This window comes from Zeus faber (assembly GCF_960531495.2).
Source record: "Zeus faber genome assembly, chromosome: 15".
NCBI classification, from domain to species: Eukaryota; Metazoa; Chordata; class Actinopteri; order Zeiformes; family Zeidae; genus Zeus; species Zeus faber.
The window spans coordinates 8,901,259-8,928,014 of NC_137194.1; the positions used below are offsets into that span (position 1 = coordinate 8,901,259).

The window sequence follows — 26,756 nt, forward strand, 5'->3', positions numbered from 1 at the left end:
CCCTATTGCTGCCTTTTCTTGTCCCGAGAAATCCACCACCCACCCGCCGGACGCCTCCGGCTTGACTGCCGCTGGAATCCTTCAAGAGGGACAAACTTAGAGCGAGCATTATCACACATACTCAAAATAACCCGGAATTCTAGCGGTGCCTTATTAGGTAATGAATCTGCAAAGGGAAGGAAGTGAACAAGAAATTTATTGACATGCAACTGCCCCTGCGAGTCCAGGGACGGGACGGCCTAACCCTAAAAGATTGCGAAATGACAGGGTGATTTGCAGCGAATTCTGCCTTTTATGAGAGTAGGGTTTGAGTTGAGTTGTTTTTTTTTGTTTTTTTTTTTCTCTCTCGCGCTGGGGAGGGTGTCATGTGGTATCGACGGGGCTCCGTGTGAGACCGGGGGAGAGACGTCTCCCGTCACGGCTGCGGGCGGATCTTGAGCGAATCACCTGCCTCAGCAATTCATAACCTCACAGCTAATTGGTTGCGGAATACAGTGTTGAAGTTTCTTTGACACGTCGCTGCCTCGCTGGTATATCAAAGTTCAGCTCAGAAATGAAATAGGATATTTACTGCGCAGCCATTATGGTTCAGCAACAGGCCAGTGCTAAACGGCCAAACACGCGCGCACGTGCACACATGCACACATGCACACACGCACGCGCCCACATGTTTTGTTCTATTTTTTGGCTTGACTCCTGTTGGAGAGAAGAGGGACAGAAACACGTCCATTTGTTTTGTGTGTGTGTGTGTGTGTGTGTGTGTGTGTTTACATGTGTGCTGGTGGAGTGGACTTGGTGGGTGGGCGGCTTGTATTGCGTCACGGGTGCTCCAGTTTAGGAAATGTGACACATTGCCTTGAAAGACTCTTCAGGGCAGTAAGATAAGGAATTTAGTGGCTTTATCACAAATGCCACTGTTTAATTTAAAAGGGTGAGGCACTTAGGGTCTGGCACCGCTCTTTCAGTCGGGTGATAGATTTGCAAGAAAGTGGAAAAGATTGGAGCCCAGAAAGCAGATTAGCAGGGTATAAAAATAGACGTGACATAATAGTGGGTATTAGTCAGGTGCTCCTCTAGACAAGTGGCTGGTCCCTGATAGGCCGGAGCGGGGGCCCTGGCTGCTCACTGTGGGGCCCTGGCTTTGTACTGTGGGACCCATGCTGCTCACCGTGGGACCCGCTGGGTGCTCGCTGGGTGCCCTGGCTACTAGCCAGGGGCCCTGGCTACCAGCCGGGGGCCCTGACAACTAGCCGGGGGCCCTGGCTACTAGCTGGGGGCCCTGGCTACTAGCTGGGGGCCTAACTGCAATTTTTATATTAATTCACTTCGCCCATCCTTCCCAGGAATCATATTATATATTCTTGTACAGCAACATTTCAGAGGATTTGGCAATATATACACTGTATGGATTTTTATACAGTATATATATACTGTATATGTCATGTATGTCATTACTGCTGTAACACTGGAATTTCCATTTGGGGATGAATAAAGTACCTTTATAATTTATCTTTATCTCTCTCTCTCTCTCTCTCTCTCTATGTATATATATATATATATAAAATAAAAAACTCCACAATTGTTAGACAAAGTCAGTACTTTAAAAAAAACAACACAATACCAATACCTTCATATGATCCCCTTTCATTTTCACTCCTCTCATTCATCTTCACCTCGCTGCTAAACCTTCCTCTTTATTCCTGGAGTCTCAGCCCCCTCCCTCTCTCCCTCCTCGTCGCTCTCTTCCTCTCTCTTTCTGTCCCCCTGGCTCCCTCCCTTCCTCGCTCCCTCCCTCACTCCCTCCCTCGCTCCCTCCCTCGCTCCCTCCCTCGCTCCCTCCCTCTTCTTTGCAACAGTTGGTGTGTGTTCACCTTGGCAGAGCTCCATGGCCTGTTTGATGTGGTTTCCAGAAGGCCTGAACCGGGTCCCTGGCCACTCTTTCAGCCGTCGCTCGCCCCGCTGTGTCTTTAGCCTTCATTGACTCCTTTTAACCTCCTCCTACCTTTGACACAGCGAAGCAGCTGCTTTCCTTCCCTCTCCGCAAAATGATCTGATTCACATTATTTGCCGGCAAACTGGATTTTACTGTGGGCTGCGTGCGCAAATGTAATTGTGCAAATACGCTGCCTTCTCTCTGGCTAAGGATAAGCAGACGCTTAATAACCCCCAGTCGCTGTTTCAGAAAACTAAGCAGATTACAGCCTGTTATTTTCCTGCCGAAAATGTGATTTGTCCTGATATTTAGGGGGATGTTATTTTGATAGCTGGCTTTGTGGTTCACCTTGAAGATGGTGAAGCCTGTAAAACGTGCTCCTCTCAGCAAGTCAGGAAAATCGATGGTTGATTCTTGTCGTCGTGCCTCCCTTAAAACCAGTTGGAAGAACTCTTCCGACGAAGCGCAATTTGCAATTATCTCCAAATCATTTCGAGATGGTGCAAAACGAGGCAAATCGGCCCTACTCGTCGGAGGCGGGGTCTCCAAACAAGCGGACCGGCAGCAAAATGACATTATTTCAGGAAAGCGGGGTTTGTCTTGTTTGCTCCGGCAGACGTCTTGTTCGGCTGGAGATCGCAGTGCGGTGTACTTGTAGAGTCCCTTCCTCCGATAGCATCTACGCCCAGGTCAAAGATAATCAGCTCTGTTGAATCCACTTCTGCCCGCGACCTCTACTCGATAGTAATCTGAGCGATAGCGGCAGAGCCGGCGAGGCAGTGGCTTCAAGGCGCGGCCCCCGCCAGAGGACAGGCGGTGACCCCACATGGGCGCCTTTCCTGCACATACCAGCAGGTTTAAAGGGAAACTGATAGGCAGGTGAAATATCTGCCACTTACAGAAAAGAGGGAGAGACTGGGAAAGGGCAGACAGGACAGGATGGATATGGATTGGCGCACGGGGCTGACGGGGGCTACCTAAGGAAATGAATATTCCTTGTAAAGTACACTTGGTGACACTTGGGTTGAAGGGCACCGCGCGCAAGAGCAAAGAAAATCCATGCTACACTTTTATTAGGTCTGTTTAAGCACTGCTGCACCCTTTATCTATGGATTTTTTTTTTTTTAAGTTTTAAATCATAATAGACACTAGTGGAGCGCACGTGGATGTGTTCCAGGTTTGTTATTACCTGACTCATTTTCAGGTTCATCTTTTTGCTTCACTCCTAGCTTCATTTCAGTGGTAATTGTATATGACCAATATTTCCAGTTTATTTTGCTCCTGTTTTCTCGTCGCTTCTATTTTCATCTTTTATTTATGTTTTTTTTTTCTGTTGTGTGTTTGGGTAAATGTTGTTGTTTATCATTAGATTTAATGTATATTGTCATATTTAATTGTGTGCAGTCAACCATTCCAAATTTTTACATATATTTCCATTTTCTTTTTTTTATTCCATTGCTTTATTATTATTATTATTATTATTATTATTATTATTATTATCATTATCATTATCATCTATCTATCTATCTATCTATCTGTCTGTCTGTCTGTCTGTCTGTCTGTCTGTCTGTCTGTCTGTCTATCTATCTATCTATCTATCTATCTATCTATCTATCTATCTATCTATCTATCTGTCTGTCTGTCTGTCTGTCTGTCTGTCTGTCTGTCTGTCTGTCTGTCTGTCTGTCTGTCTGTCTGTCTGTCCGTCCGTCCGTCCGTCCGTCCGTCCGTCCGTCCGTCCGTCCGTCCGTCCGTCTATCTATCTATCTATCTATCTATCTATCTGTCCGTCTATCTATCTATCTATCTATCTGTCTGTCTGTCTGTCTGTCTGTCTGTCTGTCTGTCTGTCTATCAATCTGTCTATCTATCAATCTGTCTGTCTATCTACCTATCTATCTATCTATCTATCTATCTATCTATCCATCTTTCTTATTACTATAATCTGGAAGAACAACAAAAGTTCAGGTAGTTTATTGTTATTGCATTGGTCCATTAGATTCCATTTATTTTTTCAACTCGGCATTTTTTTCTTTCCCTTTCCATCCTTTTTTCTTTTTTTTTTTTCCCTTTTTTTTTTTTTTTGTTACCGGCAAGAGACGGTGCATCCACTCCAGCCAGACAATGGGAGATGCGTATTATTATCCGTGAGGCTTCCTCTCTGTATCAAGTGATGGTGGCGGGGGTGGGAGGCCGAGCTAAACATGCCCGGGGGGGCTGGACTGAAACCGGTGTCTCGCTTTCAGGGCCAAACAAACACATACAGGGAGCAGACACGGCTGTCACATCTCCCTTAGCTCCCCGCGTCTCCCCCCCGGGGCCGGGCGGGTGAGGTCAGCCCTGGCGCTCTAGCCACGCCGCCAAAACCTGCACGCCGGACGCACTCTGGAAAAACGCTGCGTCGAGTCTGTCGCGGCGGCGGCACAGAGTGTTGTCAGACACCGGAGGAATATCCTCCGTCAAACCCCCGAACATCCCCCCCCCCCCGCCCCCTCCGGAGAGAGACCACCGGGGGTTGACCTTTACACGCTGAAAAAGCGGCAGATTCCGCCCATACATGGACACTCATTCCCTCCCCGCCTCCGTTTTTCGTTCTGGGGTTCATTCCGGGATATCCTCGCCGCTGCTCGGACAGCCGCCGCCGGCAGGGGCGGGCGGGCGCCTCACTCCCGGCGCTCCCGGCCTCACTCCTTTCGGCCTCCCTGCCGATGGGCAGGAGAATAGCCGTTTTAAAAATGTATGCTCCCGCCCGTCCCGCAAGATCATCCATGCGGTCCTTTCGTCAACTCCACAGCGCGGGGGTCCTTTGTTTTCGGCCTCTCCGTGGCACTCCAGCAGCCCTTTTAATGATGCCAGATTTATTATCAGAGATAAAAGGCGTTTTAGCAGGGTTTTTTTTTTTTTTACCCCCCTCTTCTCTCGAACATACTTTGGATAAAGGGAAATGAGATATTTAGCTCTGCTGCTTATGATTTGACAACACAGACTTGAATTCACTCAGATGTAAAATTAATTCTCGCAAATGTCTTCAATGGGACTTTCATGTTTGCCTCGCTCACTGTTTAAAATCTGAGAAAAATACAAATGATTGGGCTTGGCTCAGTAACTTCATTGTGCATGGAAAAGAGGAGCAAACTGGACAGGGTTCAGTGGTTTTAGGCCTTTTGAGGGTTTGTGCGGCAGGATTTATGTATTTAATTACGCACTCATTCTGCTAATGCAAAAGGAGGAGGGGAAGAGAAGGGGAAACGCATCTTTGGAAAAAAAGAAGAAATACAACAACAACAAAAGCCCCCTACGCCCGGCGTCGCCCTCGATGCCGAGAAAAATCCCTCGGTCCGGGCTAATACGTGTCTTTTCCGATTAGGATTAGTGTGTGTGGTTGGAGACTCGGCGACGCGGCGCTAGTAATCTAATAAATCAAGATAAAAAACTCTGAGATTGGTTTACCGTGGACCCAGATTTACCATTGGCCGTCTCGGGATTAACACAGCGTTTGGGGCTGCAGCTCCACAACTTCGACTCAGTTCAGAGGGAGGGAGGGAGGGAGGGAGGGGTAAGGAGAGGGAGTCGAGGGTTGGCGAGGGCTTTGCGCCGCCTAACCGACAGCGAGTTAAAGTGGCAGTGACAGGGTCAGGTTAGCCCTTGTTCAAAAGGCTTTGTTCCATGGGCAGATTAAAGGTCTCTCTGACAGTTTTTACACTTTTGGATCATGTCGAACATGTTTGTAGTTAATCCTGTCTGCGAGGGATGAAGCCCGCTGGCGGGATGGGTGCAACACGGAGAGGTGGAAAAAAACCCAGAAAAAAAAACAGGCAAACCAAAAATAAAAAAAAAAAATTAAAAAAAAAGGCCCACCACGCAGCAGGGTTTTATTTTTTATTTATTTTTATTTTTTTCTCGCTGTCCACGTGTGCAACGGCAAACTTCTCCGCTTTCTTGTCGAAGGTTTTTGAAAAGGAGCCGACTATTATCGGCCTTTGCTTTTTGCGGAGTTCCTCCGCTGCAGCTCCCTCCTGGGGCTTTGCAGACACATGAGTGAGCTCTTAGTGGAGCCTGCCAGTAAATCTGATATTTCAAATGGATCGCTTTTTCTGGACACTTTGGTCTGTCATAATAACATGCATTATCGTCTTTCAGAGCAAAAAGTTTACTTTGCTCCATATTAATTTATGAAGTACTGTAGCACATGCATGTATATGTACAGTACATATTATTATTATTATTATTATTATTATTTTGTTATTATTATTTTTATAAAAATGTATTGATTAGAAAGGGCAACGGAAAATATTTTCCCAATCATTTTAAAGTATGTATATAATATTAAAAGTATATAAAAATATGAAAAGTATCAGTGAAAAGTATGTATTTTGAACAGTAAATTGAACAGTGTTCAGTACATGCCTAAATCATCGTCAAAAAAAACGTTTCTCCAGATGAATTCAGGATACACATCAGATCGCTCTTCAATGACCATCACTTGAAACGACGTGAACGCTGATCTGTTTTTCACTCAGCTTTTTAAAAAGCCTCGAGAGTTTAGAATTGACCAAACCCTCGATGGCATAAGGTCGCCCAACCGGGGGAGGTTTTGGCTCAGGTCGAAGGTTTCGGTGAAAATATATGACCCCCCAATGTGAGGAATCTGCGTTCAACGGAGGCATTTGTAACAAGTGTACACAGGAATGTGTCAAGTGCACAGTTTGAGTTCCCCTGTTTGGGCGTATTGAGACCGCACTGACAGCGCGTCTGAAACCTAATCTATCCGGGGAAGTGGAAGCAATTCCACCGCTGCTCCTTTTCTGCCGTAGATTTTATTTAGTTTTTCCCTCCCCCCCCCCCCCACCCCTTTCCAAACACAACTAAAAACGGCGCCTACCTGAAATCCGAGCCTCCTCTGTTGATGCCTGGGCGACGCTCGCTTCTTGCACTAACAGGTTTGGCAGATCAAATGTTGGAAAAAAATCAAATGCTCTTTCATCCGTCCCGTTCGCCTCGCCTTGTTATAAAACGTATCAAACGTCCGGCGCATGAAGGTCGAGGAATCCTGGCGACTCATTCCCCGCCGCCGTCCGAAAGAGGCTTTTTCCCCCTTTCTGGGCGAACAGTCGGCAATATCACCGGGCAATTAGCAAGGAAACGAGAGGGAAATGGAGAAGCCAATTACTTGTGCGAGTTAGCTAAAGGCCATTTTAAACTGTGTGCCCATGACATAATAATGTTTATGGTAAATATTATAGTCCGAGACGGTGAGTGCATGGTGCGAGAGGCGCGGCGGGGGTGGGAGGGGTGGGGGATGGGGGGGCCGGCGGGGGTGGTTGGGGGCCGGCGGCGGGGGGCGGGGGGGTGGGGGGGCATCAATCTCAGATCGAGAATAATTTATTAAGATCTGAGATGCGGCAATTACATGGAAAAGAAGGAAAAGGAAAAAAAAGGAAAAAGGAAAGAAGAAAAAAAAAAAAAAAGGCCCCAACTCTCCAGGAACCGCATACATGATTGCAATCTTGATTAAATCCCCCTGGATCTAATGAGTTGATTTTCTGCTGTTAATATTGCATTGGCTGATGATGGATTCGTTAAGATAATGGAACGAAGCTAAAATATAAATGACTCCCTGTCAAGGAGCAGATTTTCGTCATTTTCCGTCTGACACCTCCGCCGTGGGGATTTGGCGAGGCCTTTTTGTGTTTAGAACCATCAGGATATAGAATACTAATTGCTCGTGTGCGGACGCTTCTAATGCTTCTGTGCAGCTCCTCAAACCCCCAACCCCCGACCCCCTCCTCCGCCCTCCTCCTCCTCCGCCGCCGCCGCCGCCACCAATCCCCCGGTCTCCGTAAATATCTTCTCCACATCTCCCAGACAGAAACAAAGGAAGAGTGCGCCGTCTTTTCCTCCCTTCACCGCCGCTGAACGTGCGCACCCCTGTCTTTTCACGCGGGGGGGCCCCGCGGGCCCCACGGAACGCCGCCGCGCTTTCGGGTCTTCGGGGGAAATCGCAGCTCGCGGCTTTTCGCGCGACGCTGTATCAAAAAAGAAAAAAAAAAAGGTCAAAAACATGTAAGCGATGGACTCTGCGCGGTATTGACCTGCGCTCCGGGGATGAATTAATGATGTCATCTCCCTCTGGGGCCACGCAGACCAGCTGTGCCTCTCACTTTTAAACGGTCCGTCAACGCAGGTCAACCGGACAACTAAAATACCCAATGCACGGAATGACCGCTCCCAAATTACACCTAAGTCGCTATAAAAATAATGTAGAATTTTACTACAAATGTTAAAAGCATCAATAACAATGGGGGCCGTTGCCGGGAGTGAATGTGCTGAAATAACAATGCGCCCTCCGCATACGGCGACCGCCTGGAGCGTCGTAAATCAAAAAGCAAGTCGACAGAGAGTTTACTGAGATTCAATCTTTTAATGTTGTCATAAAAGGTGTTTAACAAGTTCGCTGGTGTCGGTGCTGCTGCTGCGGCGGCATTACAGCGGTGATGGAGCGATTGTTTTACGTTGTTCTACTGTGTAGATAATTCCTTACACCATCCGCCGCTCGCTGTTGAACTTTATTTTAAACCTGCGTACAAAAAAAAAAAAAAAAAAATCCCCAAACTTTTTTTTTTTTTTTTTTTTTTTTTTTTTCCATCATCCTGGTAATCACCATTGTTGTTAAGTTTCATGGCTGGCCTGACCCTTCCTTTGTGGCGATTATGATATTGTTCTCTTTTCCGTGCAATATTACGGGGGAAACTGCCTGATTGGGCCGTCCCCCGGGGCCCTTTCTTCCCCGTGTCACTTTTTGTGTCCTTTAACATGGTTTTGCTAAAAAGTCCCTTTTTAATCAATCAAGGAGCAGGCAGAAAATAGGCTTTGTCACGGCTGGACCCGGGGTCGTGTGATGCCTGCTCTGCCCACTGACAGCTCCTCAAAAGGGGATAAAAAGGAATATTTTGGGGGGAAAATGGGGGTTTCCATGGCCACCGGCACTTGTTGCACATGGCTCACCATTCTTCGGTGCCGTGTGAGACGGCGGTTTCAAAGGGCCGGACAACAGAAATTAGGCGAGGAGGGGACAGGCTGGACTGTGGAGGTAGCTGCCCTCCGGCCCCCCGACTCTGTCCCTTCCTGAGGGGCCGGAGAATGTAGGAGCCAGAAGTGACAGCACAAAAGAGGAGGCCTGCGAGGTGCTGTCAAATATGCATGAGTTTTGTCATTAAGTAAATGTTCGGTTTCTCATTGCGCAGCACGCTCGCAGAGCCGGCGGAGGAGGGCCGAGGGCGCGGAGGAGACGCACACTTTTCCCTGAGAAGTATATTCTGGTGGAAAGGATTCCACTTGGCGTAATTAGAGGCTGTTTTATTTTGGATGAGGTCATGTGGACTTTGTAAGACACCGGGTTTATGCGTGGGAAATGGAACCAGGAAACCCAGACAATAGATTGGCAATCATTGCAGACGAGAGGGTTATTATTTTAAACCGCTCCGCTCATTGGTGCGCCTATTTGTGTTTTCCTGTTTTTTTGGGGGTTTTTTTGTTCGTTTTTTTTAAATTTTGTTCAGGCCGGAGCTGCACTTTGACACGCTGAGGTGCAGCGCCTCACACCGGCTTGCTCAAATTTGTCGTTCGCACCGACACAACGGAGTGAGGGATTTTACAACATGTTTGCCTTTTATCCGTTTTTGTAAGTATACAGTAGGTGATCGCGTCGTACATATTGCTGTTTTAAATAACTTCGCCGCCGAAATTATTGACGGCGATTACCATTTTGCTCTTTACTCCGACAATTATGCATTCTTTTGTCTTTGGGAGATGGCAACGCGAGGTCAAGGTTTCTGCGTGTCAGGGCTCCTCTGAGCAATTTGCAATAATTTCCATAGCATCACCACCACCGTCAATAACAAACAAGGTTATACACATTTATTGCTCTTTACACGCGCGCAATCAAAGCCGAATCCATTTGGGCGGCGGGGAGGCTCCAGCCAATTCACGTTGAGTCAAAATGGAATGAAGGTAGCCCCCCCCCCCCCCAAAAAAAAAAAACAAACAAAAAAAACAAAAAACCAAAAGCCCCTCTAAAGTACATTGAGCTGCGGTGGAGCTGATCAATACAACTCTGCCTGATCCCCTTTGGAGCGGCGCATCCTGTCATGTTACGGTGTCAACGGCTGAACGCTGATCTTTCAAAAAGCAAAAGCAAAAAGTAAAAGCGGGAAGCCACGCGTGCGGCGCTAAATCCGTTTATTTACTTATTTATTTTTATTTTGGTCCCCCCCCCCCCCCCGGCGCTGTGCAGCCGGCTCTTCTTAAGAAGGTTAAGGCAGCCAGGATATGTTCCTTGATGGGGTTTTATCATTCCAGGCATGCTCTGTTTCCTGATGAATATATTAAAATTATTACTGTGCAAACAGAGTTTCTAATTACTGACCTGCTTGCCATTGTACTGTGCGTTCGCCGTGCCGCCACCCCCCCCCACCCCCCACCCCCACCCCCGTTTCTCCATGCCTTGTTTATTTATCTGCACCAGTGAATACAGAACAGTCTATGCAATGTCATTTCCATCCACATGAAAATGATTTTGAAAATGCCAATCTTGCCTATTATACAGTGTAATTACTTGTCTGCTTTTTTGATTTTATCACATCTTCAGCCAGCGCCGAGCTTCTTGGAGAGGGTGAACGTTTTAGCGCAGCTTGTCTGTTGATGATTTCAAGAGAAGCGCCCCCCCGCCCCCCCCGCCCCCCACACACACACACACAAACACACAAACAAACACACACAAACACACACACACACACACACACACGCACACACACGCACTCGTTTTGCCAACAAAAATGTCTTTCTGCTACAATTACTCCGCCCCCGAGGGCGTCTTGTGTCGCAGCGTCTGACGCGCGGCTTTTCTGGGCGCGGGACTCGAGAAATGGGAAGCGACGTTCCCGTCTTTCGGTCCCCGTTTCACGTCCGTCGTGCCGTTTACGAGGTCGTCGCACGGCTATTCCGATAATTAACTATAACACCCCAAAAAAAAAAAAAAAAAAAAAAGTTGGCACAAGTTCCCACTTGATGATCCTGCGTCACGACGAGCGCCGGCCGGCAGGTTTCCCGACCTGCGGCGCCCCCCCAAAAAAAAAACGAAACAGGCGATGGTTCAAGTCCGAGCGAGGTCGAGGAGGTCGCCGGCGCGCGGCGGAAAAAAAGGGCAACCCTGTTGTTTACCCGTCTGCCTGCCATGTTGCACCGGGGGGAGGGAGGGGGGCCGATCGGGGAGTTGATAGGAGCTGCAATTTAAAAAGAGGACACCGCAGCTCCGAACAAAAACAATTAAAGGAAAATGAAAGACGGCCCCCAAGGGTTAAAAATAGAAAATTATCAACATGCATGCCGGAATCCACCAACCCCCACCCTCCCCTCCACCACCCCCCGCACCACCACCACCATCACCTCCCAAACTTGCTGGGCCTGCATTGTTATGTATGATCAGATCTGCCAGTTCTTCCTCTAAGCTCCTTGTCACATTTTGACTTAATGAAGTGCAACTTAGAAGGGAATTGGGTTCATCATGCTAGTCGCACGATGTTCCCTTGTTGTAGCAAACAGGAGCGGCATGGGACCCGAGCGCTGCAGCGCGAGTCGTTATCATTCCGGTCAGTCTGTTTAACACAAAATTAAACAAAGAACTAATTAGTGCCTCATGAATTAATAACTGCACTGTTGCCGAGAAGAAGTTAGGTTGCTGAGGGGAGATATGAAATAAGTAGGAAGATCAGGTTAGAATTATTATTACTTTTTTCGGGGGGGATAGTCGGGCGCTCAAGGTTAGGAAACTTCCGGAGGAGGATTTGGAGCGACTCCGGCGGTTTGGGCCGGGGGGGGGGGGGGGGGTCATCGAAAGGTCACGCGAGGGAGAGGGGCCCTCCGTCAAAGGCTCCCCGCGCGTCCAAAGCGGGCGTGCCACGTGGCCGGGGGCGCCGCTGCGCGCCCCCCGCTCTCACTTCTGCGCCGCTTTAACCGCCCGAGCTTTGCCCTGGCCCGCCTGGCGGCGGCCTCCGGGCCCAGGAGCGTCGTACGCCTGCGTCTAGCAATTTCTGCCGCGCCGGCGTCCAATGGAAGCGGTTGGCTTCAGTTTCTTTGTGGCGTGGCGGCGATTCGTCGAGTCAGCCGCGGCGACGGAGGAGCGGCAAGGTCGCGACCGCCGATCGGGGCCCCCCCCCGCCCCCCGCCTTAATCTGATTCCGGGACTATTCGGATTTCTAAATAAATTATCATTGACAAGCTGCTGGGAAATATTCACGATGGCTGATAACTGTGTGTCGCACCTGCTCCTCCCGGGTTGGCGAGTGGGAGAAGTCTCCCCCAGAAACGGGACCCCCCCCCCCTCCCCGCCACCCCCGCCCCCGGGTCCGTTCCCTAACCCCCCCGCTTTTTTTTTTTTTTCCTTTTTACATCCGTTTCGGGGGGGAGGGGAGGTAGCTGAAGTGCTCATTTTCTTTTGAAATGGTCTGTGTGCATGCAAGACGGCCGATTTGACCAAAGCCGGTGTTTTGGCGTATGGACGTCGAAATTAACAGTTCTTGAGTGTTATACGTATATATATATATATATGTGTGTGTGCGTGTGTGTGTGTGTGTATATATTGACATTTTTCTTTTTCTCTCCTCCTCCTCCTCAGATGAAGTGAGCTTGCATGCGGAGTGACCTGAGTGCCTCTGAGGAAGAGAAGGAGCGAGGTAGGACAATTCCCCAACATGACTGATTGCTGTCCCCGCCGGTCTCCCCTGTTCACATCCACAACAATATCACGCATCTTCATTAATCCCCGCGGATCAATGTGTCTTGGGGTTGTAAAAATTGACAAATGACTTATTAGAATCCCACCATTTTATTTTCCATCTGATTAACTCCCAGCACAGACACACTGATGTATCTGTTTTCCGAGCCGGGGCCCCCGCGCTCCCTCCCGCACCGTGTAAAATGCACCGTGCCGGACACACTGCAGTGTCTCAACGCACCGTGAACTAAAAAGGGTATTCAATTTGTAATCCGTAACATTATTGTGTTCCCATATTTCATGTTTATCCCGTATTTACGTGGCTGACACTATATAAGAAAACTGCCATTCAATGTTTTTATGCACCTCCATATGACGCTTCCATTGTTGGCGGCGGGGTCCGCCGGCGACGCGAGCGGTGAAAAGCAGCTGCCGTGAATCAGATCAGACAGCGTCGCCGGCTGTGGTCGGTAACCTGCGGATGAACATTTACAAAAAAAGATTCACACTTTTTTTTAATATTTATGGATTCTCACTTTAAACTGAGAATATATATCAGATAGTGCTGATATATTGCCAACAACGCAATTGTAAAATAGTAGAATTGGAATATAATTGGAATTTCTTTTTTGGGAAGATGTTGGATTTATAGGTCAATCATACTTTCCCGCCAATGCCTCCTTTCAATGGCTTATTTTCGCTATTTGGGTAAGAGTTTGCACCATGGTAATTATATCTTTAGGCTTGGCTATTCCTCAACAGGTTGCTCGGTGTAGCCATCGTGGCAAAATAGTCAAATGTTCTCCCTCTGTGACATTAATTGGTGTAACTGACATTAGATGCAGAAACCCAAGCGCACATGACGTCCGCAGAAATTAAAAAGAATATTAAAAAAAAAAAACTTTTTGCTGCTGATAGTACAATCTGCCTCTCTGCAATTTGGCTCTGGGGAGACGATGTTAATGACTTGTGACTCGAAGAAACTGGGTTGTTGTTTCTTTTTTTTTTTTTTTTTTTTTCCTTCCTTCTTTGTTGTTTTGTCCTTTATTTATTTATTTATTTCTTCCCTTTCCCCTCCTCTGCCCGAGATGGAACCTTCTGTGCTAATGATGTTAGCGGGGAGAAGTACAATGCTGATGTGGGACTCTGTCATGAGGACGCACGCGGCAGCCCTCGCCCCTGGCCCGCCAAGTCAAGAGGGATCTGCACATTCCGACGTGACACCGCGGGCCGTCTCCTGTCACGGCAGAGACCCTCCGCCGCCGCTAGGGGTGGGGCGGGGCGGGGCGGGCGGCGGGCGGGGGGGGGCGGCGGAATGGGCACGCCGGCGTTCCGAGATGGGGTGTCCGCGCCGCAGACCTCCCCTGTGTCCGTTCGAGGGAGGACACGCTCCTGCATCCGTCAGAGTCCCCCGACGGCAGCGCGTCCCCGGCTGAGCTCGCCGCGAGGCGGCCATGATATCGTGCGCGGATTCCGGCGCGGATCCAGTGACTTTCGTTAATCGGGAGGGAGGGAGAGCCTCGCTTGGAGGTTCGGAGCAGCTACAAATGTCCTCCTGAGTCGTTATTCTAACAACTGCTGCGCTTATCACCCTAAGCCTATCTGCTTTGGCTGCGTAGACACTGGCGCGTATGCGCGCACGCACACATACGCTAAGACACCAATAATCAGGTCGCTCCCGAAGGCGCGCGGTGCCAAGTACGGTATATGCCAACTACGACGCAGATTACACGTATTTACCTCACTCTCCCCTCGCCTGACCCCGGATAGCTGGAGCACAGTTAGTTTAATTGGCTTTTGATATATTTTAATTCAAGTAATCAGAAAGCCCAACTGGCTCCGACGCGGCTCCATCATGGCCTCCTCTCGGCTCGCTCCCAGACCGGGAGTCCCTCTCCGAGACGGTGGGAAGAAAATTAAACTGCCAAATTTGTTTTCATCGGTTCCGGGGACCTCCTCCGGGGACGTCGAGGCTTTTAATTGTGCTCGCCGAGGAGGAATTTGTATGGTTGCTTACAGCGCAAACAACAACAACAACAACAACAACAACAACAAAAACAACGAAAAAAAACCCCCCAAAAAACGGGCCGCTCTTTTAACCCCCCTTTAACTCCTATTTGGTGCCGGCGAAAGATCGGGCTTTTCAAAGTGGAGCCGGCGTGATTGTTATGTAGAGCGCCGAAGTGCTGGAAATTGAGGCCCCTGTTATGTAGTTTGTGGGCGCGGAACACTCCTGAAACCCCAAACTCACTCTGCTAAGTGTTTCCACCGATACAGCGGTTTGAGGATGATCGTATCTGAGCGTAATGGTTCCGTAATGAACTCCAGTCACGTGAATCATGGAGAAATGCAACTTAAAGCCTTACTAAAATTTGTCTCTTTGAGCGAGTTAAAAAGAGACGTAACCGTAGTTGATTTACGGCCGCTCCATCTGTCACGATATCGCGCGACAAAAAAAAAAAAAAAAAAAAGGCCCCCCCGCCCCCCCTTTTACGATTTATTTTGGCCTTTAAATTTCTTCCAGTGTGTCAAAACAAGCAAAGGCTACATGGAAACGGCAGCTCTGTGTAAATATTTATGATGTAACATCTCCATGTGAATAGACTTTCCTCCGAATCCATCCATCATTACGGGCACATGGTGAAAGCCCACCTCCCGGCGGCCGCTCAGCCTCTTAGGAAGCTCAGACAGGAGCGGCGTGTCCCCCTCTTATTCAAAGTATTTGTTTTTCCTTTGACTGGGGGCAGCCCAGCTGTGAGGGCATTTCATGTGTCGGCCCCTGCGCTCTCTTTCAGGGGTCGACTTCAAAGCCCGTTTCGGCCCATTGTCTCCGTGACGTGGCTGCCGGCCCCCGAAAAATGGCCAAACAGAAAAATGTGATGTAGGTCAAATTACAGCGGTTGTGCCTGGACAAAAAAAAAAAGGAAGAAAAAAATGAAAGGTTGCATTCTCGTGTCGAAAACTCAGCGCCCCGGTTACGGCCGAAGCTCTTTGCACTTGTCCGTCCGCCTCTTTATCTGCGAACAAAACAAAAACATCGCTGAGGTCTTGTGAGCGTTGGGAAACTACTCAATTTTGTATTTTCCTCCCTTTTCTGAAATTTCCGAACACATCCCGCAGCCTCATTTCAGCCGACTCCTTATATCTGGGTGGAACCTTTAATGAAGTGGTAATTTGCTCCTGTAAGTGTGAAGGGGAACAGGTTTAGGAGTGTTAGTGCTGGCAGGGGCCGCGCATAATTACTCGACTTGTGCGACGGTTTGAAAGGTGAAACACGCCTGGATTGGGTAAAAAAACAAAACAAACAAACAAACACAAAAATAAACAAGGCTGGAAGCGGGGAAACCCGCCGTCTTTTTTTCCATGCCTCAAAGGCGGAGCAGACTTATGAGGCATAAGTTGTGTTGTTTGTGGAAGTAGGTAAGTCCACTGCCTTACCTAAGTGGATTAAAAAGGTTTTAGGCTTTTCTTCTTGCACAACTTAACCGCAGAAAATAGGCGTTGCAGACGTTGGCGAAATATTGCCACCCAGCCTCTCATAACATTATCATTAGCCGCGCAGGGGCCGCTGAAATGTGATTAATACATCAGAGTTCCGACAGAGAGGGACTCGGTATGAAAAGGTAATATGGATTATTACAATGGTTGTAGAGCTCAGCACCGCCAGCCAAGTTTATCCGTTTATCCGCCGCGATGAGGCTCCTTTGTGTCGTACAGCATTGTAACTTCTATCTCGGCGACAAAAGATATCGCTCCCGCGCACAATCGCGGGCGGCGTTAATATTCCGCCCGGGCGACAATGCCGCGGCGCCGAGGACAAAACTTTACTCGCAACGGGGGGGGGGGGGGAGTCCAAAGAGCACCGGCTGCGTTACTGCATCGCCGTCCAAGCCTTTTTTTTCCGCTCGCAGGTATCTGATCCGCTCCGAAACAGGAGTCCTCCCCCCGCCCGCCCACAACGTCCAATTAGAACCGCTCGAAAGCTGAATGATGCAGTTCACCGTTTAAGAGATTTTTTTTCACTTGCGCGCGCGTGTCTGTGTGTTTGTGTGTGCGTGCGCCGCTTGGCTTTGAGCGATACACGTCGAATAAATGCCATTTTCCTCTCGTTTCGAGTGCCTCTTTTCTCCCGGCGGATCCATTCAAGCTTTCAATACCTTTTTCTCCCCCTTCTTCCGCTGTCTCTCTCTCTCTTTTTTTTTTTTTTTTTTTTTTTTTTTTTTCCACAAGCAGGGGGGTTTTTACTTTACTCCTTTGTCATCCTAATTGATTGCATTAACCTTTTGAGTATTGAATTTCCTGTGCATCACGCCGAGCACAATGTGGAACATTATCATAATCCTTCCAAGTAATGGACACAGGGCAATCAACAATGCTTAGGAAAAGTACATCTTTGAAAGATGGAGCGTCGTATTATTTTCAGCCCAAAGACCGAGAAAGGCTGAGACCCCGGGAGCTCTGCGGAGCTTGAGGAAGTCTTTTTGTTCTCGTCGTACTTTTTAACCCACTTATGAGGACTGCAGTGTTTTTATATGGAGCGATAACATCCCAAAGTACTTGAAACTGGAGGGGAATGATTTAACTGTCCGAGCAAAAGCAAGGCTAGAAATAATATCAATGTCATGCAACAAACAACTTACTGTTTAGCAGGAGGATTTGTCATCTTTTAATAATATTTGGGACAAATGGCAATTATTATTATTATTATTATTATTATTATTATTATTATTATTATTATTATTATAATGATATGCTCAATAGCTGACATTATTTTTACTTTATATTTTTCAGCATACTGGATAATCGATTGGAACATGCTCTTAAAACTTTGGGTTTGGTTGGAACCAGTTTATTCAGAGATCACATACAGTCACTAGGGATCTTTAGTCATATTATATAAACCACCTTAAAAGACAGGCTCCTGTTTTTATCGATCGCAGAGCAATCCTGGGAATGAGTGGACATTGGTCTGTTCTCTGTTCTCAACTCTGTTTATCTTTATATCGTTATTTAGGTGTATGTTGCTTGTAAATACCTGGTGCTAGTCACATGGTCAATAACTTCATTCCACATACTTAAAATTAGTGAAATTACTTGGGAATTAATAGATCACAGTGATACTCAAAAATTTGAGTTTTGAATTAAAGACAAAAAGTTTGGTCGGAGCTAATATTTCTCTGAATATCCACAACGTACTTTTAAGGGCCAGCGTAGCCAAGGTTTAGAGGCAAGATTAGCCCTCGATTTACTGCGCCACTCAATGTAATCTCTTTACCTGCTTTACATTTGCCGTCTTCAGTTTAGAGGGGGGAAGTGTACTTTGCTTTTGTATTTTTTTTTCTTATGAGAACACATTTTGCATGTGTCTGCACATGTCAATGATCAGTGTTCCCAGCCTGATGTATGTCAGAACTAAACGGACCTAAACCTAAGTAGAGACAGCCCAGTCACTCAGTGAGGGAGTGATGTTTTCCTTTATACCTCTGCAGCTTTATTATATTATTAATTAAGAATCGACTTGAGACAATAGTAACAACTCTCCAAAATATTAGTCCAGTAAAAAAGGTCCCAACAAGGTCATAGGAAACCTACAGGCTGGTTGAAATCACTCGATGGATTTTGTGAAAGAACAAAAATAATTATGCCAGTGTGATATTCATAACTGTCTTGGATGGATGGATGGATTTAATTGGAAGGATGGATGGGTGGATGGATGGATGGATGTATTTAATTGGAAGAATGGATGGATGGATGGATGGATTCAACTGGAAGGATGGAGGGATGGATTGGAAGGATGGTTGGATTGGATGGATGTATTGGATTGAGAGATGGATGGATTGGAACATGGAAAGGATGGCTGGATTTGATGGATAAATGGATGGATGGATTGGATAGATGGATGCATGGATTGGATAGATGGATGGATGGATCGGATAGATGATTGGAAGAATGGTTGGAATGGAAAGGATGGATGGATGGATGGATGAATGGATGGAGGGATTGGAAGGGTGTCGGGATGGATTGGTTGGAGTTCTCTGTCTATGCGACTGTGATTATGTCTGAGCCTCACTGTAGATGTTCACTGTTTCACTGTAAAAACGAGCATAAAGAGTTTAAGTAATTGATTGTTGAGCAACAGATTCAAAAGTGTTATCGTGTTTCCGTGGCAACAGCGAGTACCGTCTGGGGCACTTTGATGCATTGAAGCAAAACACCCAGTAATTCATATCAACTCTATTATACTTTTCAGCTCAAACAGGAAAAATCAATTGAAACCGGCTCTTATGCATAGACAGATGCTCGTTTTGATCAATATTACTTCCACGCAGAGATACTGCTGTGGGGTCGGTTTGAGCCAGCTTATTCCACCATATAAAAGCCTCTCTGTTTTATTTATTTATTTATTATTATTATTATTATTATTTTTATTTTTTTTACTTTTCGGTCCAAAGAGGGAAATTCAAAGGGAGTACAATTATTTAAGCATATCATTTGGCACATTCACCTGTTTTATTGATCAAAATGAATGATGTGATTGGGTGGAGATGCGGGTCACAAAACAGGTCAAGGTCAGTCAGGAGCATAAAGCCTAATCCTGTCCATCTTTTGTATTCCATCAAGCGTCACTGGTATTCCACTGGGGACCTGTGTGCCCTCGGCATATGGAAACTAAGAACCTTTCGTTCAATTATACAAGCCCATTGAGTTGCAGAATATTGACATATCTCCCCATTCTGGAAATGTCATGGATGAAGATCAACCTGTCCGGCGGAACATGCTTAGATGTAAAACCAAGATGTCCGGGCTCCAGATGAACAATGTGCACGAACAATGCATGCAGCGCCTCGTGTTATAAGGTCACGGTCCGCGTGATCGAATGGCGTGCGCTTATCAACAAGTTGTTTTTGCTTTGCCCAAATTACTGTTTGCTGGATGTTCTGGCCTGTGAGATCCAGGCACACAGAGACAAACGGGGCAGCACTTGACACATGGGGGAAGAGACATGGGGTGGAAATATGTCAATATTTTAAATTAAAATTAATTTCAAATCATTGGTTGAATTTTGGTGCGTTAACCCAAATGGGGCCCAAATAAAACGTCTGCCTAGAGCATTCTATCCATTTTACCCATCCCTGTCCGTGTTGCTGAATAAATTGTTCACCATAAAGACCAGGTGCAATTAAGACTGCAGTTGGTCCAGTCCGAATGGCAAAACAGTGATTTTAATTTTAACGGCTTCCAGACCAGAATCTTTTAGTCATTTAAACCTGAGCGGAGAGATTCGTACCTTCCCAGCAACCTGTCGAGCGCGACGGTTTTAGTTGTGCAGCGGCTCCGAGGACCTTACGCAGACGCACCGGAATTGACGGCAAAAATATCCCAGCGTCTCAGTTTTCATCGATAGATTGGGTACAGCAGCAGCTTGGAGCTGGGATTTTTAACATTTATTTACGCAACTGACGCTTGGGTGTCCTGTTTCCTGGCACTGGCCGACCTAGCCAGCTGTCGCATAAATGTGCTCACCGAGTTGTGCCTCTCATGCAACTCTCCATCTCCAATATTAGGTGACGATAAACATGATACAAGCGGAGGACAAGCTGAAAAGCTCGGTACATGTGGGCGCTGGCGAGCAGGGGTTCCTAGTTGAGCCGCTCGAATCTGCCGAAATGAAGACTTCGTCAATAATGACCGGAAATGCACATTCCCAGTGCTCCTCGTTCCCTCCCGTGTCTCCTCGCTGTTGTTGCTTCCTGCCACAATCTGACCGTCACCATCCGTCGCCCCACTCAACAACAGATACACAAAACAATCTTTATTGATCTAATCTGGTCGCTGCTCGCTATTTTCAACAGTTCCCTAGAAAACTCACCTCCCTCCCTCCCACCCCCACCCCCCCCCCCCGCCTCCCTCCCTCCACCTCTTTCCGATCCCTCCTCCTCCCTCCCTCCCGCCGTCGCTCCCTCTATCTCTCTCGCTCTCTCTCTCTACCCCCCATCTGCCATGACCTACATGGTAGTCACATGGCCCCGGCTCCCTGGCTCGGCATTTTATGGAAAATCTGCAGGAGATAAAGCCACAGGGTTTTAAGTGTTATCCCGGCCTGTCCTTTGAGAAGGTCCGAGCGCTGAATGAGGTGTTATTGCATCAACGCTGTTGGACACACACGCACACACACGCACACACACGCACACATGCGCGCACACACACACACACACAGTCAAGTCAGTCAAGAGGATACCCCCCTCACACACCCTCCTCTCTCTCTCTCTCTCTCTCTCTCTCTCTCCCCTCTCTCTCTCTCTCTCTCCGCCTCAGTTTGATTGGATTTAGCAGACTGCCACCACACTGACTTTGGGGGATTTCTCTTTCCCTGTCACTGTCGTCCACTCTGTCGGCCCCGGTGCTATTTGCTTAGCTCGTCCCCGAAATGGACCCTGATCCGGGGCTTACTGGCGGGGCACACCGGGGAGTAGCGGCTCACGCTCGTGGAGATCTCCCTCGGTCCCCGCTCTCCCTCTGTCCCTCTCTCCCTCCTTCCCTCTCTCCCTCGCGGCCTCGCTCTGCCGCTCCCAGGACGGCCGGCCCGGTGCTGAGAGCTGAGGTTTTTTTTTTTTTTTGCGCCATGACCGAGTCCCCTTCACACTGTTGTCTGCCTGTAAATTTTCTGCTGCCCTTGCTGTTCAACCAATTACACCAAAAGAGCTTTAGTGATTTTTTTTTTCTTCTCTCTCTCTCTCTCTCTCTCTCTCTCTCTCTCTCTCTCTCTCTCTCTCTCTCCCCCCCCCCCCCTCTCTCCCTTCCCTCCTGCTCGGGACGAAAATTATTTATTTATTTACTTTTATTTATCTCGCTCGCCGGCGAATGACAAGCATCGCTGAAGGTAAAAAAAATAAAAAAAAATGCTGATTTTGATGGTGCTTATAACGACAACTTTTTTTTTTTCCTCTCCCCCTCTGGAGGGACTGATCAATAGAAGCCCGTTTTGTCCTCTGCAAAACAAATGCGCACACATCACACACAACAGATATGGAAACACTAGAGATAGAGACGCTTTGCCCGTTTTTATTTTTTTTTGTTGCTTTTTTTTATTCTTATTCATTGCAACGCAGCGATAGATTTCCTGGAAGTCGCCGCTTATATATTTATTTTAATGAAAGTCAATCTACAACTATTGATGCTGTTATTGCTGGGTGTAATTTTGCGACGGGAATGGAACCCCAAACTCTTGACAGTGTAAGTGCTGCACCCAAGACGCTAAATGACTTAATCACTGTAGTAGGAGACATTAAACAGTAAACTGCCACTACACGCTGCTGCTGCTCTTGGCAGCCAACGGACTTTTGTTCTGGTCCACTTCATAATCCCTAAAATGTTTTTTTGTCAAGAACACAGTCGGTTTAAAAAGTGGTTTGTAACTCATTTTGACTTCATTATAATAAATGCTACTTCTTATTTTTTTGTATGTGTAGTTTGTTTATTCACCGCGTCTCCTTTCACCTGCAGCAGCTTCTGTGCTGGTTGTCGGTGCCGCTCCCAAACCCCAATCCAAACCTTGACATTAATCTGCTTTGTTCCACTTTGCCTACCTCAGTCCTAATATATTTAATAATTGGTTTAAGAGGACACGCCCTTAAGCCGTCCCACAAAACAACCAGGCCCACAGGATTTCTGCGACACAACAGCGTATGTCTTGCGTTCTCCGCCGCCTGTTGTGGTGCTTTGTGCGCCTCGTTCGATTGCGGCGCTCGTAGCGCCTGAGTGATACGTTCCGTGCTGTATAATGCATGACCAGATGTCTGCGAAAGGTCAGAGAAAAACAATAAATTGAAAGTTGAATGTGTTGACGAGAGCCGCGAAACAGCTCAAAATGCCACGTTGCATCCTAATACCAAAAATGATCGGGGCAGATTTACGACGGGCGTGTTGGCAGAGACGTCTTCACCTCAGCTTTTGTTTTTTTGTTTTTTTTTGCTTCGCCTCTCAAAGCCATAGGGTGCCGAGCAGCCCAGCCCCGGCGCCGCTGTAACGGAAATAAACTCATCGGAACGGTTTTGTTGATCCCTCCCTCGTAAAAAAACAAACAAAAAAACAAAAAACAAAACCAAACCAGAAGTTGCACAAGTGATAATTGTGCATAAAAGAAGCGCCACCACAGAAAGGGCACAGCGCTCCAAAACAAGGGAGCAGCGAAAGAAAGGCATCCCACCGCCAGCGTGAGCATCAGCCACGCCTCGCAGTGGGAACGGAAGGCAAAACTGCTTAATGTGACAAAATAAACACAGAAACACTCCGAGGGAAAGTTAGAATTAGGATCCTGAAAGATTTATGCCTCCCTTTTATTTATAATTTGTTTTCTTTCCCCTCTTATTGGAGTTGAGTCGCAACTGAATATTTGATGAGCGCGGCCCAGAACGGAGGATGTGGCGTCGGCGTCAGAGAAGAGATTCAACAACAAAGAGATGCATTTTGCAAAGTTTGCATTCACGGAGTAAACTACCAGGACAACCCGGTTTGCGCAAATGGCTCCTTAATATGTGGCGGAGGGGGGGCCGGGGGGGTGGAGGAGCCCTCCGCAGGCTGCGTTGAGCCCTGGCGAGGCCAGCCTCAGCCTCAGCCTCTGCCTCTCCGCACGCGGCTGAACACCATCTGCATTTCGCTGTTAACGCGCCTTCACATCCGACGGCGGATTAGGAGAAAATCCCCAGGTTTTTGTTTTTTTTTGGGGTTTTTTTTCAACCCTGTTGACAAATATCAGATTTGTCTCTAAAAATTAGCTCCATCTATATCATCCGCCATATGACACACACACACACACACACACACACACACACACACACACACACACACACACACACACACAAAAGATTATCCTTAATACCCGGCCGGCTTGAGTATGGAAAAAGGAGATTAAAGTTTCAGTTTGCTCATATTTTCCCAGACACTCCAAGTACCAAGTATTAGAACCACCGCCGTTACGCGCCAGGGAGGCCTCTCCGCCCCCTATCCGCGCAACTTTTTTACCTTCCCGAAACAAGATGTCTTCCAAACAATTAGACATGACGCTCGCGATGTAATTCATCACAGCCCACTTCAGTCTAGTGCTCCTCTTTCTCTCCTACGCGCCGTTTAAGCAGACAGAGCGAAGCGCTAAAGAGCCTGAAGTGAATAACAGCAGCAGGTGCCCATTCAGACGCAGCTTTGTAGTCTTCTCCGGCTGCTGAGCTGTTGTTTTAGCAGCCCAGTGGTGTGGAGCAGGGGGTGGCTGGGAAATAGACCTGATGGCTGACCTGGGACCCTCGCACGAACCCATTAGCAGCGTGCTCTCCGCTAATAGCGGTGGAAGAAAGGGGGGGGGGTGAAAGAAAAAAAAAAAAAAAGGGCTTTGCGTTTCGGATGAATTGCTACTTGCCGGACGCCAACGTACCCGGGCTCGCGGCGTTAGACCATTCGTCCACGGTCACGGAAGTTTTTTTTTTTTTTCCCCAATTGCGTTTTGGACGAAAGGAGACCTCACCGGGTGTTTGGGTGCTCCGTCCTTTCATAGTTGTATTTATGGCGCCTGTCAAGGTGAGCAGCCTCGCTTCAATCCTCAATGTCCGGTTCATGTATTTCCAGGAGCTTTGCCTCTCAAAAACAAATTCCTTGACCCTCAAGGAGGGTCAGCCCGCATGGACGGTGACAGATTGCGAGGCCGGACAGGCATGCCATGTACCCATCAGCATGAATCAGAGGGATTTAAACATGGGAGCGCAATGCTCCTTAAGCCCCTGCTAAGTCACTGAGTTCTCCTTGACCATTTCATTATCAAATGTATAATCGTCGTCTGTCGCGGAGCACGGCCTCGGGCCCGGGGCCCTACCTGGCGTCCTGGACACTGCTTTCCCCGCTTCCGTCCGAGACCGCTGCCCCACCCAGAGGTTGCCTTATGAACACAGGAGCCCCATAAATGAAATTAAGGTGTCAATTAGTCAATTACGGCGTAATAACTCCGAGGGCAGACATTTAGAGACAGAGAGCACCTCAGCTAAGTTCATTTCCTCGGGCCCAGGAGCCCGAGCGCTTGGTGAACGTCACTCCCCGCCCAGACTCGCTGAATAAGGCCCCAGTGCTCTCCGTAATGTTATTTTCCCCTGGATATCTTTTTTGATCAACAATTTCCTTTCATGGGCTTGTTTTTCAGATGCAGGGGATGCACTTTTTCGCTCCCCAATTTGGCTAGGGAGAATATTATAATTTAGTAATTAAAATCTTTGTTAGGCTTTTGAAATTGCGGCTAATTGAATTTAATGGGAAGATGAATTTCAATTTTATTTGATTAGCAGGACCCCTGGCATAGGTATTTATGGAAAAAAACTCTACAAAATATGCTGTGTGGGCTAAGATGGCATAATAGAATTACGTATAATCGGATTTCTCTGTCATGAATTTCACTCTAATTTCACTATAATTTTCCATTAGATAGCTGGTTTACAAATATTTGCTCATCTGCGATGGGAAAGGCTATCTGTCTAAAATGATTACGGGGCGAGCCTTCAGAAAAATGTCCCCTTTTTTCCCTCCCTTTTAAAAACCAGATTGCGAGGGATCAAAATTAGGAAGATTGCATTATGGATGTCTGCATCCGGGGGAGCAATGGGGGAGATATGATGATTACAGCCAGGGGATGAAAGCAGTGTCAAGAAAAATGTATGACTCCAAAAACGTAGGGCCGCTTCTATCGGCAAAATCTCCCCCTCTCAGCGCACGGCTGCCAAGCAACATGCTATATCATAATTCAAGTAATATCATAAACGCCGACTGGAAAAAGAAATGACTGCAGAGCGCGCAGACGAACATACATTACCTCATACGAGCGCCGTGTTAATTACATCCAACGATGTGGCAAAAATGGGATTTAGAAATGTCTGCGTACACGCCGCTCTGCAGCAATTACGAAAATAATAATAAAGGGGGGAAAAAAAAAAGGGAATGAGATGCCGAAGAATCGTTGTCGTAAGTAATTCAGGGGATGTTCATCAAGAAGTGGCGCGCCGTCGCGCGCGTATCTCAAGGTAAGTTTAATATTCAGCTCCGACGCCGCTTCTCCTCCGCCTGGAAATAAATATATAACGCCACGTAAACAGACGTGAGAAGGAATAATGGCGTACATCAGAGGCAACCTGGGACAACGCCGGGATGAACTGTCGCCGAATCCCGCTTTCAAAGCCCCGCGCCCGAGAATTACGCTTCTACACGTTCCGTTTCCGTCCGGTTTCACAAAATCATGACGGTGAATATCAAGGAAAAAAGGAGTCTGGCGGAGGAAGTGCACGGCTCTTTAAATGTCCTGCTTTTGAGTGTTGGAGTATCGCGGGTGGAACCAAGTATTCGCTCTGAAGACCTTCGACTTTTACTCCATTATATGTCAAAGCCAATATTCATACGTTCATCAGGCTACTTTCAATAATATACAGTATATATGTGTATAAATATATATATATATATATATATACAGTACTATCCCTATACATTGCCCACGATGACGATGGTATCACGATACAGCGATCCTGTCATACTCGATACATTGCAAGACAATTAATCGGCGATACATCACGATATCTGTGTAAATGAAGAAAAAATACCAATAAAACGCAAGAAGCAGGAATGATGTATTTTTAACTGAGATGAAACAATGTACAACAAAAGACACAACAAAAAGATGTACAATGTTTAAATATGTAAAATAAAATATTATAATAAATATTTAAAATATTCAATCGATACCCAATTGTTAAATTAGAGAAATTTCGGGCACACACTACCTTATTCCTTTAAACATGGAAGTGAACGAAAAACTGAAATTTAATTTAATTTGATAAGTAACATGTATCACGTTCAATTTCTCACGTTTATAACAAACCAAATTCCATGAAAATCGGTTCAGAGTGACGCGAGGTTACAGTTGATTTTGTGGAGAAGTCTGCATCTCTCAATACACATTGTGTTTGTTTAGCAGCGGCTCATGACGGCTCCAATATGGCCGACGCTCAGACGCAAGGCGGCGACATGCAG

The 26,756-nt window shown here is 47.2% G+C and overlaps 1 protein-coding gene across 1 annotated transcript in view; it reads left to right on the forward strand.

Moving 5' to 3' along the window:
- casz1 (castor zinc finger 1) overlaps positions 1–26,756 on the forward strand; it is a 202,941-nt gene that overhangs the window by 83,178 nt on the left and 93,007 nt on the right. The window contains exon 3 of the mRNA XM_080014895.1: positions 12,606–12,663. Within this exon, the coding sequence (XP_079871021.1) occupies positions 12,621–12,663 (43 nt within the window). The 5' untranslated portion in view covers positions 12,606–12,620. The remainder of the gene's footprint in view (positions 1–12,605; positions 12,664–26,756) is intronic.